The 23,166-nt window shown below is 34.1% G+C and overlaps 2 protein-coding genes across 4 annotated transcripts in view; one reads left to right on the plus strand and one right to left on the minus strand.

The window, feature by feature from the left end:
* c10h1orf35 (chromosome 10 C1orf35 homolog) overlaps window positions 1-9,033 on the minus strand; it is a 15,741-nt gene extending 6,708 nt beyond the window's left edge. Inside the window, exons 1-7 of the mRNA XM_073848676.1 lie at window positions 8,669-9,033; window positions 6,340-6,487; window positions 6,209-6,254; window positions 6,038-6,117; window positions 5,175-5,247; window positions 5,012-5,088; window positions 4,190-4,318 (exon numbers count right to left, since the gene is read on the minus strand). Of these exons, the coding sequence (XP_073704777.1) occupies window positions 4,190-4,318; window positions 5,012-5,088; window positions 5,175-5,247; window positions 6,038-6,117; window positions 6,209-6,254; window positions 6,340-6,487; window positions 8,669-8,765 (650 nt within the window). The 5' untranslated portion in view covers window positions 8,766-9,033. The remainder of the gene's footprint in view (window positions 1-4,189; window positions 4,319-5,011; window positions 5,089-5,174; window positions 5,248-6,037; window positions 6,118-6,208; window positions 6,255-6,339; window positions 6,488-8,668) is intronic.
* Window positions 8,140-23,166, plus strand: part of guk1a (guanylate kinase 1a) — a 33,613-nt gene continuing 18,586 nt past the window's right edge. Inside the window, exons 1-3 of one of the 3 annotated variants that reach the window (XM_073848679.1) lie at window positions 8,140-8,278; window positions 16,649-16,762; window positions 16,846-16,887. In XM_073848679.1, the coding sequence (XP_073704780.1) occupies window positions 8,254-8,278; window positions 16,649-16,762; window positions 16,846-16,887 (181 nt within the window). In that variant the 5' untranslated portion in view covers window positions 8,140-8,253. Of the gene's footprint in view, window positions 8,279-9,119; window positions 9,253-14,449; window positions 14,468-16,648; window positions 16,763-16,845; window positions 16,888-23,166 lie in introns of those variants that run through there. The other 2 variants (XM_073848678.1, XM_073848680.1) reach the window with 2 other exon arrangements.

The following is a 23,166-nucleotide window of genomic DNA, read 5'->3' on the forward strand; positions in this document are numbered from 1 at the left end:
GGAAACATCATATTTTTGTCTCCCACTAGTGGCTGGTGCGTGCAATTCCACTGAGAGACTTTATGAATGTACAGTCCCTGACAAAAGTCTTGTCGCTTGTGTACACATTGACTTGAAGTGCTGCTGAAATATATTTCTAATCAAGATTTTTTTTACAAGAAAAAGCTCATTTTAATCCCAAAAGCTTTGGTAATAATGTTTCAGTGCAAAACGAAACTGTCAAAAAGTATTCTAATATTCACAGCTTGGTAAAGCCCATTGAGTCAATTTTTGCAAAGACATAAGTGTTGTCGCCTTGACATTTGAGCTTAACATGTGACTAATAATGGATCAATTAGGTCTCAGGTGTGTATAAAATGAACCCCAGTACACTAGACCTTCACATCAACTGCAACTAGACCTCTGCAAACATGCCTAAGTGATTATCAAGAGGCTGAAGACCAGATCCACTGCTGATGTGGCAGACACCTTAATGTGTCTCAGCATCAAGTACAGAGGTAAAAAAAAGATTTGAAGAGACTGGAGACGTTTTTGACAAGCCCAGGTCAGGCAGACCCCGCCAGACAACTGCTCGAGAGGACCGTTTGTTGGCTCGAAAATCCAAGGCCAGCCCATTTTCCACTGCAGCAGAGCTCCACGAGACCTGGTCACCTGAAGTCCCTGTATCAACCAGAACAGTTTGTCAGATTCTGTCTCAAAATGGCCTCCATGGTCGAATCAGAGCCCAGAAGCCAGCACTAAACAAAAGACGATTGAAAAACCCTGTGGCATCTGCCAAGGCCCACAGCCTGCTAAAAGGATGGACGCTGGAAAATGGCAGAAGGTGGATTTTTCAGATGAATCTTCTGTTGAATTACACCACGGTCGCCGCGAATATTGCAGGAGACCTACTGGAGCCCGCATGGATCCGAGATTCACCCAGAAAACAGTGAAGATTGGTGGCGGAAAAATCATGGTCTGGGGTTACATCCAGTATGGGGGTGTGCGAGAGATCTGCAGGGTGGAAGGCAACATCAATAGTCTAAAATACCAAGAAATCGTAGCTACCTCTTATATTCCCAACCATAAAAGAGGCCAAATTCTGCAGCAGGATGGTGCTCCATCGCATACTTCCATCTCCACATCAAAGTTCCTCAAGGCGAAGAAGATCAAGATGCTCCAGGATTGGCCAGCCCAGTCACCAGACATAAAAATCATTGAGCATGTGTGGGGTAGGATGAAAGAGGAAGCATGGAAGACGAAACCATAGAATATTGATGAACTCTGGGAGGCATGCAAGACTGCTTTCTTTGCTATTCCTGATGACTTCATCAATAAATTGTATGAATCCTTGCCAAACCGCATGGATGCAGTCCTTCAAGATATTAAATTTGGATCTCACAGCACCACTACTTAATTTGCTGACATATTTTTGTATTTGCAGTAAATTTGTTCAATTTCTGTATAGGCGACAAAACTTTTGTCTTGCCAAAATTTGACCTTTCTGTCTTGATTAAATGACAAATCTTTTTTCAGTGAAACTAATTTATTTCAGTGCATTAAACGTCATTTGGGAGGGTTTTAGCTTTTCATATGAGCTATTTCTAACACCAATTGATTAACTAAAAGTCAGGTTAATAGCAGGTGTTTCTACAAAATAGATAAGCGACAAGTCTTTTGTCAGGGACTGTATGAGAGCTGTGTGTGGAGGGAGGGAGTGTTTTTCTGAATGTCTAAATGTGTTTCATCTATTTGTCTACATTGTTTTGAACTACTGTACAGCTGTGTGTTGCGATCAGGGCCGTTCAAAGCATTGTTGCGATGTGTCCAATTGTCAAACTCCAAAATTAGATTATTATTATTATTTTTTTTTTTTTTTAAACGTCATTACTTCATTTGAGAAAGTTAACACATGTATTTTACTGACAAAATATTTTAGTTTGTTGTGTATATTTTTTTAATTCGATCAGATAACATTTTAAGCTGTCATATGGTAATGTTACAACGTGCCCCTCCGATGTTACAATGTATCCCACCTACGGGGCATGTTGTCACGTTTCACTTCCTTTCTTTTGAGGTAAATAACGAAAAACGTATACACTGTAAATATGAAACAAAGCGATATATTAGTACTAGACAAATGTGAAAATAATGTGGATAAATATTGTACTCTGAACCCCAAGTGGATTTACATAAACCGCGAAATTCAAAGAGTGTTAGGTTGTGCCCCGCTCTCCCATATTCGTATTAGCTTTGCAGGTGGTAGGTAAAAGGGGAGTGGCCATTAAACGACTGGTGAAACACCGTGAAGAAAGTTCGGGTCTGTAGCCTATACCAGGGGCGGAGTGGCAATCGGGACGACCGGGACTTTTCCCGGCGGCCGGCCGAAGGATTTACACAGCGGATCACAAATTAAAAATACTTTTACTTTCGATTTTGCGATAACGCACACTCTGTGTAAAGGGAGCAGCACATCTTATAACGTTAATAGATATTTGTCAGTGAGTACAAGATTGCAGCAAATCCTCCAGTCTATGTTTGTAATCACGATCCGTTTTTTGTTTTGTTTTTTTTATGACGGACGAAAGTTTCAGAGGCAGTGTGTAAAGTCGATTAACATAACCTGTATTTTTTTTTAACGTGCAAAAATCTCGGACAAAAATTTCGTACTCATGTGTGCAATGACTTTAACTCCAGCAGCTCGTGTTGGATGCAGGGTTGCCAAGTCCGCGTTTTTCCCCACAGAACTGGTCTACTTTTAAACGGTTGCCATGGGTTGATTTCCCCCAGTTATTGAAAGGTTTTAAATATTGCAGAAATTAAATTTCAATAAAAAATAACTTTTGTTTTGTTGTACACCGTTCACTAAGATCTTTAGGGTTTTTTTTGCAAAATAAATATGTTAAGAATGCATACTCTCCCATGTCTCTTTTTGATAAGGATACCTACCATTTACTTATTATATTATAAAAATATTAACTTTATTCACATACTAAAGGGACAGGACAGGCTACTCCTCCCAAAATGTACCAAAAAAAAAGTAACACCGTGATATTATACCGTCACTGTTCAAAAGATGAAAAATACCGTGATATTAATTTTAGGTCATATCGCCCACCCTTAGTTCAAACTGACACACAGGCAGGCAAATAAAACTTATATTTTTAGCATTCAAGTGTTTTACTTTGATTGATTTTTAATTTAAATTTAGAATGGAATATATTTTCTTTATGTTTTTTTTTTTAAATGTCGTGTAACAGAAAAATGTGATAAGGTCAAAAGTCTAACACTATTCAAAAAGTTTTCAGAGTACATTATCTGAAATATGTATAAAACATATTACATTACTAACTATAATTTTTATCATGTAATTTGTGATACGTAACAGACTACAATTTGCAAGTAATCTACCAACTAAGATTGTAACATTTACATTAACATCTGTTGTCAAACATAACCTATTCAATTTTATATTTTGATGCAAAACACAACATTCAGTTTTCGAATTAATTTACCACAATGTCCTTGGTTGTTTACCAATTGTTAATAGTTAACAAATTGTTGACAGGTCGCAGACAGGCACATATAAAACAGTGACACTTCATGAAGCCAATGTCGATGGTAAAGGAACACCAGGCAGGCAAATCAAATCTAAAGGTTTTCATCTTTTTAAATGGTATATCATTTATAAAATACTAATTTAATAGCAATTGCTTACTGCAACTGAAAATTTAATTAAATTTGACAATTTTACTCATTATTTGCATGTGGTATTTTTATGCTCATAAGTATTGTTTTGCTACTTTCGAAACATGCTTATGTCAAACTCATTGCATTGCAAATCACTCTGCTTATATTAGCCTTGTTTGCAAATTGCTTTGATATGCAAATATTAAGGTAAATGACTGAATAGACAAATACTTTAGAAGACAGCTCACTTCGTTTTTTGAACAGAGCCACAGTGTGATCATTTTCTTCAAAGCAAACATAGATGTACCACTGTCTTCAAAAAGATTATCTTACAAGAAAAAGGAAATTCTAACTGAAAGATGTAATGAAATAAAATTATTAAACTGTGTTACAACGCCCTCTTGTGAACACATTGTGTTATACATCAGGGGGGGAAATCTCACCTACAGTACAACAAAAAGTAATAAGAAGTACTTAATTTAGTTTATTGACAGGATGAAAAAAACTATAGACAGTTTACCTTTTACTGCAGCTTTCAGAGTCTGAATCTGAAGAGTCGCTTCTGCTTCTGTGCTTCGTTTTCTCTTTTTTCTTCTTTTTCTCCTTCTTACTTTTCTTCTCCTTTTTACTCTTCTTCTTTTTGTCAGATCTGTAATTAATATCAGTACTCAACTTATGTTTTTGTACTCACAAATTCTCATATTTATTCCATTCCATGTTGTAATTTTTTTCACATCATTTTTGACCATAAAAGATATTAAATAATTTCTTGCTTTTATACCACACAAACACATACAAACTCCCAGTCAAAAGTTATTGAACAGTAAGATTTTTCATGTTTTCATTTATATGAATATATATAATTATGTATACTTTTTAGGGGGTTTTTTTTTGGCAAAAAAATTTAAGAAATTAATACTTTTATTTAGCAAGGATGCTTTCAATTGATCAAAAATGATGATAAAGACATTTATAATGTTACAAAATATTTTATTTCATTTCATTGTTCATCAAAAAAAAACCTGAAAAAAATTCTACTCAGCTTTTTTATAATAATAATAATAATAATAATAATAAATGTTTTTTGAGCAGCAAATCAGAATATTAGAATAATTTCTGAAGGATCATGTGACTGGAGTAAAGAGGCTAAAAATTCAGCTTTAAAAACACAAGAATACATTATTTTAAAATATATTCAAAGAGAAAACAATTATTTTAAATAGACAAACTATTTCAGTATTTTACTGTTTTTGCTGTACTTTGGATCATATAAATGCAGGCTTGGTGAGCAGAAGAGACTTATTTAAAAACATTAAAAAATCTCTGATAGTGTATATTATACCTTTTATCTTCTTTATCCAGCTTGTTGGCCTCATCAGGCTTCTTACTGGCTTCTGGTGGTCTATCAGATTTGTGATGCTGACAATAAATAAATAAATCAAGATCAGTGATTTTTAGCATTAATTATTAATTATAATAAACATTAATTATTCATGTCTACATACCGTGAAAACTGGCAAACCCATTTTTACAGCTTCTTTTTCTTGCTTGGAAAGCACCATTCCTCTCGGTCCAGCCCTGATGAAGAAAAATACCAGAATCTCATCATCTCTCTGTTACGCCTCCGTGTCCGCCTCAGGTGCGTAATTTCCACTGGGGACACACTTTTCAAAATCTTGTTTGTGTCCTCCCACTTTCAAATGGTTTGTTAAAGTAATCTCTTGTACTGTAGAACGCACGTTCAGCGCCGCTGAGAGTTTCACGCAATCATCAAAACGAAACCAAAAGTAAAACACGCACTCGCATTCAAAAGCAATTTTAATACCCCACGTTTAGAGAGCGACTCCCTAATCGCGCAAATTAGGCTACATAAAATATCTAGGCTGTTATTAGTATGTGGGCTATTATACGTTGTGTAATTGTCTCTGTATCATGCTTGGAAAAAAAAAAAAAAATATCGGTCTCTATTTGCACTTTGAATATTGAAAGAGTAGCCTACTTTGATTATGGCTGCATTTATTGTCTACGCGACTAAGAAAGAAGTGTTGTTGGTTTTTTGTTGTTTCTACTGTAGATTGTTTAAAAATGCAGTGGTTGCTTCTAATTTAAATGGCTTTATTAAAAACAAGCATCTTGTTCATGTACTCATATTTTCATTCAATCTTGTCCCTTGCTTAAAAAGGCTTTCAGAATCAGACAATTTGCTTGTAAAACATCTGCAATCAGAATCAGCCATGAAGAATCAAGATCGGCGCATCACTATAAAGAAATTGGGTGCTCCTAAAATTTTTTTTAGTGCTCCTAACTTCTTGAAGTTGGGAGCACCAGTGCTACCAAGTAAAAAAGTTAATTTCGAGCCCTGCTTTACCTAGAGCTTCCAAGCCCAGAGACCCTGTCCACGTCCCGTTCTTCTGCCTCCCCTTCCCTCCGGCACACATCGGCAAGATCCTACCAGCAACGAAAAGCGGGACAAAAATGTATGAGAAATAACAAGAAATTGTACAAATCATTTATTGTTTGGATGTTGACAAATGCAAACCTCTTTGGTAAGACCAGTTGGTTGTTTCTTGATCGTTTTATGACCCCTAAAATATACAAAAATACATAGGATAAGACAATGGAGATGTTTACTGATTTTCTGCACTTTACTGACGATTCAGTCACACTCACAGTGCTGCTAACATGGCCTCCTGCTCTGCCTCCCGTACGGCTGCCATCTCCTGCTCTTTAGACAGAGGTGCGCCCTTCTTATCTTTGGCGTACCATGTCAAATCCTTGCCTTTCTGCCACCGGCCAACTGGTGCCATGAGAGAATTCCCTGAAAAAAAATCAAAACAGGACCTTTGGTAAATCTAACACAACCTGCTAAAAACCTATCCAAATCATATTTCATCATATTTATATTTAGGGCAAGGAAAAAGAAACATGTGACCGATTAAGCACATTTTCCTGCACTTTTCATCACTGCAAAGTACATAAATCTTATTCTCAGTCCTACAATGTTGAAAAATAATATTATGTTATTAAAGATTAGACTGTTATAAAGGTTAAATTATTTAATTTATGTCAGTTTTAATTAAAGCAAACAAATATTAATTCCTGTATTAAGAATTATATTTATTTGCATTGTGGTATATATATTCAAGAGCTTAAAATGTTTGAAAGGGATTTTTTTTTAAAGGTTTAGTTTTTATTGTAAACATTTTTTTAACTATTAAAAAAGTTACTTTTTGTTTTATATTTTAAATCATAGTTTTTATATCTTCCATTTTTAGCTAATGTTTTAGTCATGTTTTAGTACATCAAGTTAAACTAAGTAAAAATGAGAAATGTTGAAATAAAGATACAATTATTTATTTGCATTATGGTAATAAGAATTTAGGGGAAATTTGCTTAACTCTCATAAAAATAATATCATAATATGGCCCTATACACAGATTATACATATACAGATTATGACATATTATAAATATTCTAAAATGTATATGTATATACATACATACATATATATATATATATATATATTTTTTTTTTTTTTTTTTTTTTTTTTTTTTTTTAAGAAAATATTAAAACTATTACTTTTTGTTTCATATTTTAAATCAGTCATAATTTGTATATTTTCCACTTTTAGCTAATGTTTTAGTCATGTTTTAGTACATCAAGTTAAAGTAAAAATGAGAAATGTTGAAATGAAGATAAAAAAAATTCAGTTAATGACAAAAAGATTTAATAACGATGTTAATAAGTTTTTAATGGGGCAGGAAAACATTTTATTAAATTTTATAAAAACTAATATTTTTATTCACTTAAACTATTTATTTTTATCAATTAATTATTCATTTGTGTTAATATTTTGAATCTGCTGTTATTTTTACATTTTACTTTGTATAGTTTTTATTCATTTATATTTTAGTTTTACTATATTTTATTACATCAAGTTAAACTGAATAAAAATGAAACCTTTTGCCTTGGCAACTAGCATAAATAATTTTATAAATAAATAATATTTTATTCATGTTAACAAAATATTTAAAGGGGTTCATTTTAAAGGGTTTTAATTTTAGTTTTAGCTTCCTATAATAACCCTGCATGGAAATGCTGAATCAATATGCCAAACTCATGCTGACCTGACTGATAGAGAAAAGACAAGCAAGCAACTATGTAAATAAAATTAAAGGTCAACTGAATGTCTTGGCAAACAAAACAAAAAAACTGTAGTACATCAAATTATAAATCCTACTATGAGGACGTTTTTTTGTGAATATTAAACAGCTTGCGTTACGACTGACGTCACCATGCCTATTAAATATTCATAACCCCAGCCTGCGCTTCAGAAATATTAATGAGCTACGCATGCGCTCTATGGAATTCCCGCACGACGCTGGAGCCAGGTTACCACGCAACGCCCTCGTGACCTCATTAATATTAAGAAGCTCATTCTTCGCCATAGTAGGGTTTGTAAAGTACCGAGTTGCGACCACGTCTCGTGCCACTCACTCTGAGTACCTTAACTAGAAAGTTCAACACGTCTACAGCTATAAAAGGCACAGCTGTGTCCGACACATTAAATAAGCAGACGATGTAATGAGAGACCACACCAAGGAAAAAGGTAGGAATGTCTGCGTTTAACGTTAACGCTACACTAAAATCCGAAAAACTTTATTCAACAAACAGACATTAATACAGCGTCACCACAGAGGACAATCAGCCATGCTGACATCATGGATTAGCAATATGTTTACAGAAATGCATTCAAGCTAACGTTACACAGCTAATCTTATTAGCGTTTTGAATAAGTTATCAAGCGTGAGCTACAATGTTAGCACAAATCAGTTATTATTAAGTGTGCACGTGCAAAATAAGTCTTGTGTGCATGTGTATATGAATAAAATCGCATATTTTCCTGATTGCTTTGTGTATATCTCGCACAATAATAGCGTAACGTTAGACTAATAAAGTTGCTAGCCGCAGCAGCTAGAGCTGTTAGCTAAATACTCACCCAAATAGTTCTCTCTGTGTTTATCCACTTTCACATCGTCCCAGTTGAACTGATCCTGACCCCCTCTGACCCCTCCAGACCTCGATGAGCCGAACATGACTTCTGCTCATTCAGACACACTTTCAGTCTCTTAAAAGCGCTGAGATGTTAACACGTGTGTAGTTGAAGAATCAGGCCTTAGCTTTCCACAACATCCGGGAAACCGCCTGCCTTTGTTATTATTATTATTTTTTTAACTCAGCTGTTTTTTAACACCGACAAACATTGTCTTGTCGATTAATTCTATTCGGTGCGATGTGACAAAAAATACTATTTTTTAAAACTGTGCGTGAGGCGTTTCCTTGTACGAATGATGTCTACATCATGTGCAGTTCGGCGCGGGTTCAGAAAGCGGATGTTCTAAAGATCTGAAGCGCGTCGCCGCCTGATGACGCCATCGAAGCATCAGTAATGGCTCTCATGCGAAAATCAGTCACCTGAGGGAGAGAGGAAGATTATAGGCGAAGGGAGAAAGACATTTCTCCCCGTATTTGATCACGTTTTTTCCCCGATGTATGTGAGGTTTATCTCCAGGTTTTTTTCAGGTGAGTTTAAACGAGCGGTAGCTTTAAATGAAATGTGAGGGTCGCCAGTTGCATCATCTTTTTTGTTGATGATACAGTAAAGTTGTGAAGTGCTATTATAATGTTGATTGATTCTTTATAAATGTTTATTTTTTGCTTTTCTACTCTCGTAGCTGATTGTATTCATCGCGTTCTGTATGTTTCAAAGTGAAACTGCTGCTTTATGCTTTAATTATATGCATGTAATACATGTGTAACGCATTATGCAGCGTAGTATCTAATATACGGAGTGTAAATAACAATACAGAGATGTGCTTGGATAGATTTATTTATAGTTGGGGTTTTGTTTGTATTTGTGGCTTTTTGTAAATATGGAAGCTGTATGTGAACAGTCCAAACGTCTGTGACTACTAGTGAAAATGTTTCTGGTTTGCATTTTTCTCATTTAATATAAAATAAATTGCATAACAAAGTGTAATGTTAGCTTAACATTAAAAAATGTTACATTAAAAAAAAATGAGCATTAATTTAAGAATAATTAAATTGTTAATAGACCTAAAATAAGCATTTCTTGACGCAAAATTATTCATTTTGGATTAAAGTGTGACCTGTTTTGGTGAAATTCACTCACCTATTTGTAGCTACAAGGTTTTTATAAGTTGCTTTGGGTAACTTTATTTTTTGTGTCCTTGCGTTGCATGTATTTATTATAGTAATAACAATAGATTATGCATAATTACATGCAACTAATCCTAAACCAAACTCTTGTCCTAATCCAGTCCAAGCGTCTGTGACTACTAGTGAAAATGTTTCTGGTTTAAAAAATAAGCATTTCTTGATGCACAATTAACAAAATGAAAAATTTTGCATAAAGAAATGTTTATTTTAGGTCTATTAAGAATTAAATTATCATTCTTAAATTAATGCTAATTTTTTCAATGTGACATTTTTAAATGTTAAGCTAACATTTCACTTTGTTATTTAATTTATTTTATATTAAACTGAAAAAAAATGCAAACCATTTTCACTAGTAGTCACAAGCGTTTAGACTGGATTAGAAGAGTTTGGTTTAGGATTAGTTGCATGTAATTATATAGCTATAGGTGAGTGAATTTTACAAAAACAGGTCACACTCTTGTCCAAATGTCTGTGACTACTAGTGAAAATGTTTCTGGTTTAAAAAATAAGCATTTTTTTTTGTGTGACCTGTTTTTGTGAAATTCACTCACCTGTAGCTAAAAGATTTTTATAAGTTGTATATAAGTGAATTGTTAGCTTAACATTTTAAAAATGTTACATTGGAAAAAATTAGCATTAATTTAATTCTTAATAGACCTAAAAAAAAGCATTTCTTGATGCAAAATTATTAATTTTGGACTAAAGTATGACCTGTTTTTGTGAAATTCACTCACCTATAGCTAAAAGGTTTTTATAAGTTGTTTTGGTTAACATTTTCTTTTTTGTGTCCTTGCATTACATGTATTTATTATAGTAATAACAATAGATTATGCATAATTACATGTGACTAATCCTAAACCAAAATCTTGTTTTAATCTAGTCCAAACGCCTGTGACTACTAGTGAAATGTTTCTGGTTTACATTTTTCTCATTTAATATAAATAAATTAAATAACAAAGTGGATTGTTAGCTTAACATTTAAAAATGTTACATTGAAAAAATAAGCATTATTTTAAGAATGATAATTTAATCCAGCATTATTAAATTTCAAGCATCTTGTATGCTTCAGTGAAAGCAAGAGTTAGGACATATAAGATTTTGGCCTGATATTGAACATTCAGTCAGCATGTATTTGAGTAATCTTCGTTGCATCAATGCATTTTCTGAGCTAAAAAAAAAACATTGAGCAATCAGTTATTTATAACAAGCAAAGGCAAATGGAAAAATTTCTTAAATTGAGCATCCTTAATTACTTTTCTCGCACTTGTTTTCTACCAAGTAAGATGTGATGAAAGCACACAAGGAATGAAACTGAGCACAGAGGAATTGTTGGACAGTTTCATTGCATTTTGGACTATTCTTAATTACTTGAAGGATTTATTCCCTCAGGCTGTTCAGGTTTGGTTTTTTAGGAAGTTTGTAAAAAAAATAATAACCCTTGTGCTGTGCGGAAAGATCTGAAAATTTAGTGTTTTGAGTGTATGCACCTTAGTTTATGAGTGAAAATTGCCATTTATCTAAAAAAAAAAAGGTCTTTTTTTTTATCAAAAACTGATATGCAAGCTCTAATCATTGAGGTCTAAGAACGGTCAGTTTCAAAAATAAATATAAAACCCTGTGCTAATTAAAAAAAAATTAACACGGGGGGGGGGGCAATATTTAGTCCAATCTGATAACATTAACTAGCATTTTCAGTAAAAAGAAAAATCTTCTCTGGGTCAAAATGGCACAAAAAGATGCCCTAATAAAATACGTGAAATGTATGGTTTATTTGAACTGCAAAGGTAAAACATGTGTTAAAATGAATTTTTGAGCAACAAATACTCCTAGCGCCTCTGGAAGCTTCCTTTTATTTCCTCGCTCCTCGCAGTGCACTTAGAGAATTGAGTGTCCTTTAAGATTGCTCATTCCATCGTCGATTTATGGGTCACAAACTGAAGGACAGAGGAGCGAGCAAATGAGGAAGCATTCATTTGTGTTTTTAGAAGTCATCTTGTTACCTTGAGGACTCTGAAATGTAGAGCATCTCTTATCTCTGACAGACAAGTACTCATGATACACGGCACACACCATAAGATTCTTTAAGCTATAGATTAGAGCACCAGCCAAAAGTGGTCACATGTCACAAGGTCGCACCATATGACTTGCATTAAGTGTGGATGTCATGCGTACAGCTAATTTATTTTGAGTATGTGTTTAATTAGGCATCTTATGACCATTTTTAATGAAGAGGCTGAAACGGTGTTGGCACAAATGTGACCCTGGACCACAAAACCAGTCTTAAGTAGTATGGGTATATTTGTAGCAATAGCCATAAATACATTATAAGGGTCAAAATTAATGCCAAAAATCATTAGGATATTAAGTAAAGATCATGTTCCATGAAGATATTTTGTCAATTTTCTACCTTAAATATATCAAAACTTCATTTTTAATTAGTAATATGCATTAAGACTTCATTTGGACAACTTTTAAAGTTAATTTTCTCAATATTTAGATTTGTTTGCACCCTCAGATTCCAGATTTTCAAATAGTTGTATCTCAACCAAATATTGTCCTATCCTAACAAACCATACACCAATGGAAAGCTTATTTATTCAGTTTCAAAATAAATTTACCCTTATGACTGGTTTTGTGGTCCAGGGTCATATGATAAGCTAAAGCAAAGCTTTTTTTCTTTCTCAGTATGAAGATTTTTTTAAATGATATTGTGGTTTGCATGTGATTCCAGTTGTTTTGCAGTTAAATGTAGTCTGATGACCAGCTGTAGTAAATTATGCAGGGATGTAGATGGTGCAAATCCATGGTTGGGCCCCATTTAACTGAATTCTTGAATAGAAATGTTAAAAGAGAGGGTTTAATTGCAATAATACAAAAGGAAATTTTCAGCACAATTTATAGGGGTTCTGAGGGCTTCCGTCGCTTTCCAAAAGCTACAAAAACAAAAAAGACAAAGTGCAAGAACTTGCTTGAATGCAGTGTGTATGTAAACACTATCTTGTGGCTGGTGGCTCTGATTTTGACACTGAAACAGAGCCGTTTGGACTTCCAAGCCCATTACCTTCAAGTGCTTAATGTCACTCACAGCTGTGTTTGCTGTCTTTCACGTCACTTTAGCGCATTCACTGGAAAAAGATGCTATTTTAAATCAGAGATGCCATTTTAGGATTTTGCATAGTTGCATTCAATGTCCTGCTTTGTGATGTTGATTATTAGTTATATGCTGTGTAAATAGGACTTAATTTTGATAAGTTCTTTTGGCATTAAAAAAAAAATGAATGAATGATGAACAATTGATTATTACATTATCTTAATATTGAGTGTAATTTAAACTGAAATTTCTGTTAATTGATAAAAAAATATAGCTAGTAACTTAATGATATTGTCTTGATAGCTTGAAAAATTAAGCAGTGGATTTCTAGTTCCCAGTGTGGCTTTGCATAGAACTGGATAATTAAAAATAAGTGTTAGACTTGCTGACTTTTTTTTAGTTCATTCTAAAATGTATCTGTTGAACGCAAAAGAAGATAAAATGTTGGAAACCAATCAGTTGCTGGTACCCATTAGCTTCTATAATATGGGAAAAAATACTATGGAAATCAGTGGAGACTATGAATTGTTTAGTTACCATCGTCAAAATATCATCTTTTGTGTTCAACAACAAAAAGACTTATGCAAACTCAGAAACAAGCAGAGCTTAAATAGGCTTCAGTCTGACAACATTAAGAATAAGTTGTGAGTAAAATATACACCGTATTATATGTTTTACAAAAAGAAGGAAAAACAGTTTGTGTAAATGTGTGGTGACAGAATAGAATATAAAAATAAAATATAAAAACTGACTTTGCATGGTGAAGATTTAACAGCGCTGGAGTGGATTCATAGAAAAGTGGTGCAGTAAAAATACTCTGGAATTCGTTTAATTGTCAAGAAATAATATCACAATAAAAAAATAATTCTTAAGGCCTAAAAATAAGCATTTCTAAAGTGTGACCTGTTTTTGTGACACTCACTCACCTATTTCTAGCAAAAAGGATATTTTGGGTAACACTTTTTTTGTGTCTTTGCGTAATAGTAATAATAGCAATAAATTACTCATAATTACATGCAACTAATCCTAAACCAAACTCTCGTCCTAATCCCAATAACATAGTTTGTACATGTAACTAATACTACTATGTTAAATTAAGTAATATTAATATAACTCAGTACATAAAGGTATAATTACACTGTAACAATGACACCGTAAAATAAAGTCTAACCTTATTTTAAATTATGTAATTATTAGAATAATTTAGTAGCTCAGTTGGAAAAATCACACTTCACAAGTGTTGGTGTTTTTGTTTTTCGTAAGCGCTTAGCAGTAGTGTTTCTCAGTGCTGAGTCAGTATGCTGTAATGTTTTGATACCATGGCAGTAACTTTTGACGGGCTTGGTTTCCTGTGAGCTGATTGGTGCAGGATATTATCTCACACACACATTCAGATCATACTGAGTGCAGTGCATGTTTTCAGTTTCATTTACACGCACCAAAGTGACACGTTCACACTTGAGCAAGGTAAGCAGTGCACTTACAGAGCTTGGACTGAGATGTCAATTTACTTCTTGTTATTAATGCTGTATTGAAATATTGTTTGAATGCTTAAATATGAAGGAGAGCAGTGTTCTCAGTTTCAGTTGCTTAATGAAAGAGACCATTTGCATTATTGCTTACATGTTTCTTTATTGATTATCTTTAGAAACAAAAAAAAGGTTTTATTGCTTATTTACTTGGGTGTGTGTGTGAGACTTTTCTAGTCTGGTGGAGACTTAAATATGAAGTTGAAGTCTCCATGAGGAAACAAGCTTATAAAGCATACAGATCGAGTTTTTTTACGAATGTAAAATGCAGAAAGTTTCTTGTGAGGGGTAAATTTAGGGGTATCGTTGGTGTAGGGTGATAGAATATATAGTTTGTACAGTATTAAAAACATACACCTATGGAGAGTCCCCACAAAGATGATAAACCAGACAGTGCATGTTTAAATATACAGTGCGTGTGTATGTACATAGCTAAATGTAATAGTTCAATACAGGATCTGTATTTTTCCACTATCATAGTCATTAAAAAGTCCTCAGTGGATTGACACATCAGATCTCATTACTTCCATTCAGAGTTAACAAGCTGTTGCTCCATGCCTGTTGGAATATGTTGAGGAGAAAAAAATCCCTGTGGACCTTAATATTTCATATGTGACCATGATCATGTTCCATGAATATATTTTGTAAATTTTCTACCGTAAATATATGAAAACTTAATTTCTGATTAGTAGTATGCATTAAGAAAATCTTTATTTGGACCACCTTTAAATGCAATTTTCTCAATATTTAGATTTTTTTGCACCCTCAGATTTCTAATCTTCAAGTAGTTGTATTTATGTCCTATCCTAACAAACAAACATTAATGGAAAGCATTTCAATTTATACATTTCCAAAAATTGACTCTTATGACTGGTTTTGTGGTCCAGGGTCACATATATATTTAAAATAATATGATTTCTTTTTTTTTTTAAAGATTTATTTTTTGGCCTTTTTGCCTTTATTATGATAGGACAGATCAGATAGGACAGGAAGCGAAGTGGGAGAGAGATGGGGGGTGGGATCGGGAAAGGTCCTCGAGTCGGGATTCGAACACGGGACGCCTGGAGCGCAACAGCGCTATATGTCGGCGCGCTAACCACACGCCTATCGGCGCCGACAAAATAATATGATTTCTATGAAAGAAGCGTCTTATGCATTGATCAAAAATACAGTAATTTATAATATAATATTGTAAAATATAATACTTTATCTAATTTTTTCTAATGTAATATATCCCTTTAATGGCAAATTTGAAACATATGTGCTGTTTTTATGATATTTTTGTGTAAGCCTTGGCATTCAACATTTAAATGTTTGGGGCAAGTAAGATTAAAAAAATAATAATACTACTGTTATTCAGCAAAAAAGTTTTAAATTGATCAGAAATGACAGTAAAAACATTTATAATGTTTCTGTTTCAAATGAAAGATGTTCTTTTGAACTTTCTATTCATCCTGAAAGAAGAATCCTGAAAATCTTGTTTTAAGTATTGATAATATTAATGACAAATTATTAATAGAGCACCAATTACAATTGAGCAGCGAATCAACATATTAGAATGATTTTTTTGATGGATTATGTGACACTAAAGACTGAAGTATTGATGTTGAAAAATTCAGCTTTGATCACGGAAATAAATGACATTTTTATGTATATTCCAAGAAAAATTACATAATATTTCATAATATTAGAGTTTCAAATGTATTTTTGATCAAATAAATGTAGCCTAGATAACAAAGACTTCTTTCCAAAAAACATTAAAAATTATAATTATTTTAAACTTCTGATTGATAGTATGTGTTTGAGTAAAAGAAAATTCATCAACACAAATATGCCTATATCATAAAATGATGTATAAGAAACGCTTGCTAGATGTAAGTTAAGTTTAAAACATGATATTGTTCTGAAATACAATAAAGTGGTTGTTCATTGGATTTGGTGAGAAATCATTGTAACCGAATGGAAAATTAAATGGGAAGTTATTGCCTCTTGTAGACTTGTTTGGTTCCATTACTCAAAGTTCAGCTCAATACGAAGTAAATTGTTTGATTAAGACTTTTGAAATGTGTTTTGAGGTTTTCTGAAGGCCGCTTTCTCTCTGTGTCTGGTGTGATTTTAGCGATGGCTGGACCGAGGCCTGTGGTGATGAGCGGACCGTCTGGAGCTGGCAAAAGCACTTTGCTAAAGAAGCTGCTCAAGGAGTTTGATGGTGTCTTTGGTTTCAGCGTTTCCCGTAAGTCACATACTTAAGTACAAATTCTAAACAGCAGTTCTTTAGTGGAAACTTAAAAATAACCAAGAATTGTCTTTTACCAGATACAACGCGAAACCCCCGTCCAGGAGAGGAGAACGGCAAAGGTTAGGCTTTTATTCTTGGGTGCTACATTAAACAGTTTTTCTGAAAATATCTTTTTCATTATCCTCACTGAACAAAAGCAAGCATGAAAGTAGCGATGCTCCGATTGATCGGCCACCGATCATGATCGGCCGATATTGGCTTCAAATAGCTTGATCCGCGAACCCCAAAAGCGCTGATCAAAAAAGCCGATCACTTGACGTAAATTACTCATGCGACTTTTTCATACATGCATGCACAGCGCACAGGTAAACAACAGTAGAGCGGAGCTTACCAGTGGCAACATGAGTACTTAACTCCTTATTCGTTTTGTAAGGGTAGTCTTGTTATTGGGCATGTGACTAAGCTGTGTGTGTACAGAGCGCTGACTGTTTTACCAGAGAAGTTCAAGTTTACTTTCGGTTTCATTCTCTGCTATCGTCAGTGAGTGGTAAATGTGCGTGCTTGAATGTAAATGAATGTATCTTTCTGTACCCGTCATATTGCAATAACGTTACCGCTGTATGTCTGATTGCTGTCATCAGTTCATGTTGTAGTTCAGTTCATATAGAATGAGGAGAAACGGTGCCTGTGTGTAATTCACATGCGTATGTTTAGCGCCATTTTATCGCATTGTAATTCTAATGAACGCATATAGATGTTACTGAGGTGAATGTTTATGTTTCCTATATACAGACGGATTCTGATATATCATATTTAATTCAGCCTAAACCACATTTTACTACCTTTCTCCTAATGACTGTGCAATGCTGGATAATATAATCCTTACATCATCTTGAAAAGCAGCTACAAATAACAAGCAAAGAACATTTACATTATCAAAGAACTTCATCACTAACTAGTGTAACGTTAGCCTAGTCTAGTGCGAGGTGCACTTTAAAAAACACTCCCGTTATAATCAGTTTATCTATCTACACTGTATGATGAATAAATCTCTTACCCATGCAGCGCGTTAAGGAGATGTGGCCACTCTATGCGTGTGTTTATATCACGGCAAGTTTCTGAAGCATCCTAGAACCGACTCTCTGCGCTGCATCGCTAAAGTTTGGCGCCTTTTTGACGGATAATAATAATAATCGTCTTGCTATCGTCAAAGCCATCAGCAACTGGAGATATCTCTAACTATCGTCGATACACCATACTATCGTCTACAACCCTAACTTGGTGGTTCTTCAAGATCTTGACTGTAGCCTATTTCTACAGTTTTTTTTTTTCAATATAGTTAATTTAGAGTTAGTTTCATTTCTACAAATGGTGCAAACTCTACTAGATTATAGATAAAAGATTCTCATTCCCCTGCCATCCTGTGATCGGCAGATCATGATCTTGGTGATCGGTAATCGGTGATCGGCTCCAAAAATGCTGATCAGAGCATCTCTACATGAAATGCTTTCACAACAATGACACGAGCATTTCATAAGTTATTTGAGTTATTAGTCAAACAGAATAAACTCTGTTTCTGGAAAAAATTGGTGCGATTAAACATTTTAATTTGACTGTTCAGGTCAACACAAACATTAACATTCTGTCAGTGCAATCATTTTTTTATGCAGTAATGATCTCGCTTTTGGTTGCATGCCCAGAGCCACTGCTGTTACATCAACCAAGTGACTCAAAAGCTTTGTCTGTGCAATTGTATTTGGAGCCATAATAAGTGGGTGTCAGAAACGGAAAGTTGCTCACTTTCACTATTTGAGTTTCCGCTCGCGGCCATCTTGCCAGTCAAGAAGTGTCGATCTCCGAATGCGAGGATGGATAGCTCCTAAAGCATATTTCCATATAAATGCACAGCTAAAACTAGGGTTGGGCGATGTCGACCAATTTGGCATCGTACAATGTCTAATGTGAAACATCGCGATGGACGATGGCATAACGAATTAATTAATTGTAGCCTACCGTTTCCACCAGTGCTTAATTTGAGCCTGATCCTGTTCTGGAAAATGTCCGATTTTGGATTTTTGCGTTCCGGTATTTGTTTTTAAAGATCCGGCATTAACAAGTGCATTAGATCGTGACAGTGCGTGCGTGCAGACGAGACAAGAGCAAGCGCGGGTTTATATAGATGCATTTGGAGGATGTGTGTTGGTCCTTAACATATTTTCGACCAGTCAGCTTTTTTAAGTTCAATAACGCTCTCATTGTTTGCTTACTGCTTAACCCACTCTCTCCAAACGCATTTACTGAGCAGCAGAATGTTTAGAGAGAAAGGGTAATATCAGAAATAATACCAAATCAAGCGAAATATTATGTATTAACATTATAAACACTATAAACATAGCTATAAGTTAGTTACCCTGACGCCTGACCCAAAACGAATGATTTAAATGTAGAGGTATTCAAAACAGAACAGAAATGAAACAAAATATATAAAGTTAAGAAACTAAAACAAAGCGAAACTAAAAATAGCGAGTTGGGCTCACGTACCTCTGTTTTTCGGCACAAATCCAAGTGTTTCCATATTCCCAATGTATTTGAATGATAAAGTGTTATTTATAATGTATACTAGGCTTTGTATTGTACATTCGTATTTTGATGGAAAAAAATATATTCTCTTGTTTTTGTTCCAAGCTCTGTTCATTATGGTAAAGCCATGAAAAGGGCATATTTGGTGTAGTTTATTTAATCTAATTTAATTAAAATTATTTTGATTTTTTTCTGCTGTTTTTGTATGCCTCATTTATTAATGTAAACAAACTTTCATGTAATTTGTTAGGAGTTCAGTGTAATTAGGGCCCGAGCACCGATGGTGTGAGGACCCTATTGAATCTGCTCCGTTTATTAGGGCCCGAGCACCGATGGTGTGAGGACCCTATTGGATCTGCTTCGTTTATTATTAGGGCCCGAGCACCGATGGTGTGAGGACCCTATTGGATCTGCTTCGTTTATTATTATTATTATTATTATTATTATTATTAGGGCCCGAGCACCGATGGTGTGAGGACCCTATTGGATCTGCTTCGTTTATTAGGGCCCGAGCCCAAAAGGGCGAAGGCCCTATTGTTCTTCTAAGGATTCTTATTTTTTTTTTTATTTTTTTTATTTTTTGTTAACCTTCCGGGCACTTAAGGGGGTCTTAACATACTCAAAAACTCTTGAAAATTTGCACTCATGTCGGAATCTGCGGCCATCAGGACGCCACAGAGGCTGGTACCGGGGCGTGGCAAGGGGACTCTACAGCGCCCCCTGGAATTTTGAGGGCCATATAGCACACATACTTGAACGTACACATATGAAACTCGGTACACATATAGAACTCATTGAGCTGAACAACTTTTGTACTCTATGTCATTTTCTCAATGCAACAGGAAGTGAGATATTTAGGGCTGTATAAAAAGCGCATGCTCTGGAATTTAACGTACTCCTCCCAGGAATTCCATTGGATTGTCACCAAACTCGGTCAGCATGATCTCAAGACATTGGGGACGCTAAATTGCGAGGGGATTTTTGATATCTCAAACGGTTTGGCCGTGGCAAGGCGACAAAGTTATGGCGAGAAATGAGAAACAGGAAGTGTCTAATAACTGTTGCACACATTGCCTGATTCTGATGAAACTTCACCAGATTGTTCGTTGTATGATGCCGATTCCATAAAGGTGACTATTATGAGTCAAAGTTATAGCGCCACCAACTGGCAGCAGGAAGCGTGTCATTTTCAAAATGCTTTGAAATCAGCCTCTTAATTTTACTTGATTTTCTTTAAACTTCATCAAAATCATGTCAAAACACGGCCGATAAGAATATGTAAAGGGGTCGATGATAAATCAAATGCTGTTGCCATGGCAACGTCTCAAACTTTAAAATTAGATTCCTGTCTTTTCGAGGCAGATAACATGCTTAGAATTTCATGAAACTCAACACACACATCAATATTAATGATAGTTAGACACTGGCAAAAGATCATAAATGGGCGTGGAGCAGGCACTCTATAGCGCCATCTTTTGACAAAAGTTGGGGGGTTAGTTTTTCCTACAGTCACCAAACTCTGTACATATATTGTTCTCATCAATCTGGACAACTTTCTAAATCAAACTCATTAGCTAAGACCAACAGGAAGCCGGCTATTTTGATTTGAATGTGGATTTTTGGAAAAATCAGGCTGTAAACAAATTTATACTCCTCCTAAGAAGAACAAGCTGTTCACACCAAACTTTTTTAACATGGAGAGAAGATTCAGAAGATGTTAAATTGCGAGCAGTTTTGGGATATCTTGAACGGTGTTGACGTGGTGATTTTTTAAAGATGTATAACCGTCATTTTCTATATCTTTAAAGTGCAGCATCTTAACTATTTAAAACTTTTTTCACACAGAGATCTTATCATTCTGAGCAAGTGCTGTAAATATCAATTTAATTCAAGCTTCTACGAATTAAAGAAAATTAAAAAAAGAAATCAGAAACCTGCTGTCACTCTGCCTTGAGTGTCTGTGTTCAGTCACCATTGAGTGACTGAAGAGAGACTGAAGGGGGAGGGGTGAAAGGGAGAGAGGGAGAGAGAGTAGAACATGCTGTCTTGCTAAAGACCATCTTTGAGGAAAAAATGCACATCAATGTTACATAAATATGTTTGATCTTTGAGAGTCTGATATTTTGAGAAAATATAAAGGGTCACTAAGTCTTTCATTGTTTGTATTTTGCAGTTGTTTTTTTATTTATTTTTTACTGAACTGTACCATGAACTTGTCCTATTCAGTCACATAGCAAAAGATTAAGAAAAATACAGCTTTTTATCATGAGCGATTTATCTTCATTGATAGACATTTATTTTCATAGTGTTATTTATTGAATATAAAATTTAAATGAACAATTTCAAGACAAACTTTGCTGTTATCTGTTCAAAACATCTGAAAATTATACCATTATACCATATATATATATCGCCCCATTACAATACTAAACTTGATTTTTAAAGATATTTTGAAAGAAAGAAGCGTTTATAGAACACTTTGTGTATTGCTGTACACCCACATGAACTGTGTTCATGTTCATGTTAATTCACAGTACATAAACTAATGTTAAAATATACTATTTTACCATTAAACAATATATGAATACTTTTTTTAGGTTAATATTAATTAACATTAATAAATACTATTTAATTATTGTTCATGTTAACTAATATAGTTAATGTTAACAAATGACACTGGTTGGCAATTTTATATATTGTGTGTATGTGTCTGTGTGTTGATTTTAAAGTCTAACCCTTTCAATTCAGTAAACTTTAAATCCAAACTGGCTGAGGGTTACTGTGAATGCATGTGCCAACTGGGCACCGTTTTCCTAATTGATTCTTTCTTAGTTATGTAGCGCTTAAAAGTGATGTCTTATAACAGGAGTTACCTGCAAAGCAATATCCACACACAAATTGAATAGATAGGTAACGATGACATTTAAACAGAAGTGGTGGACGTAAAGCAAGCAATAATAACATTTTGTTATCATCATGAATTACATGTTCTTATCATCATCCTCGGAATATTGGGAAAATGTTCCCTATATTGTGAACGGCTTTGGGATATCTTGAACGGTGTTGATGTGGTGATTTATGAAAGTAACAATAAAAAAAGATGAAGAGTTATTTTCATATATCTTTAAATTGCATTATTCTAACTCATCAAAACTTTTTACATATAAAGAACAAGAAATTCTTAGGAAATACGTGTAGTTTCAAAATGTTATCATGCTCAGAGGCCCCAAAAACATTAAAAGTGTCATATAAATTTTTCAGATTAAAGCTCTAATACCAGAGATGAACACTAGAGGTCCTCATAACATAAGGAATCGTTTGACCTCTAATGCTATTTAGCTCATTGTCAGTGTATAAGAATGACAATAATCCATAGAATCAGTTGATATATACTGTACTGTCAGTGTAATTTTACATAATTATTTTGTATAGGTGCTTAAAGAGCATTAAAATCTTTTTTTTTTTATCTTTTAAGGAAAAATTATATGATTTAAATACATATATACACTCTCACTGATAGAACAAAATATTTTATAAGTATGACACTATACTGCTCAGTTCACTTAATTAGAATGAGAAACAAATACAAAAAGGCCAAACAAATCAACTAAGTTAATATGTATTTATTTTTAATATATTTGTTTATAATTATTTCACAGATGCTTATAGATTATTAAAATACTATTTAAAAATGCTTGTAGACCATAAAACATGGTAACTATTTAAAATAGGGTCTCTTTTGTTAACAATGGTTAATGAACTAACAAACACGAACGAACAACGAACAGTATATTTGTAATCGATTTTCTTCAAACTTC

The sequence above is a fragment of the Garra rufa genome, chromosome 10, assembly GCF_049309525.1.
Source record: "Garra rufa chromosome 10, GarRuf1.0, whole genome shotgun sequence".
NCBI classification, from domain to species: Eukaryota; Metazoa; Chordata; class Actinopteri; order Cypriniformes; family Cyprinidae; genus Garra; species Garra rufa.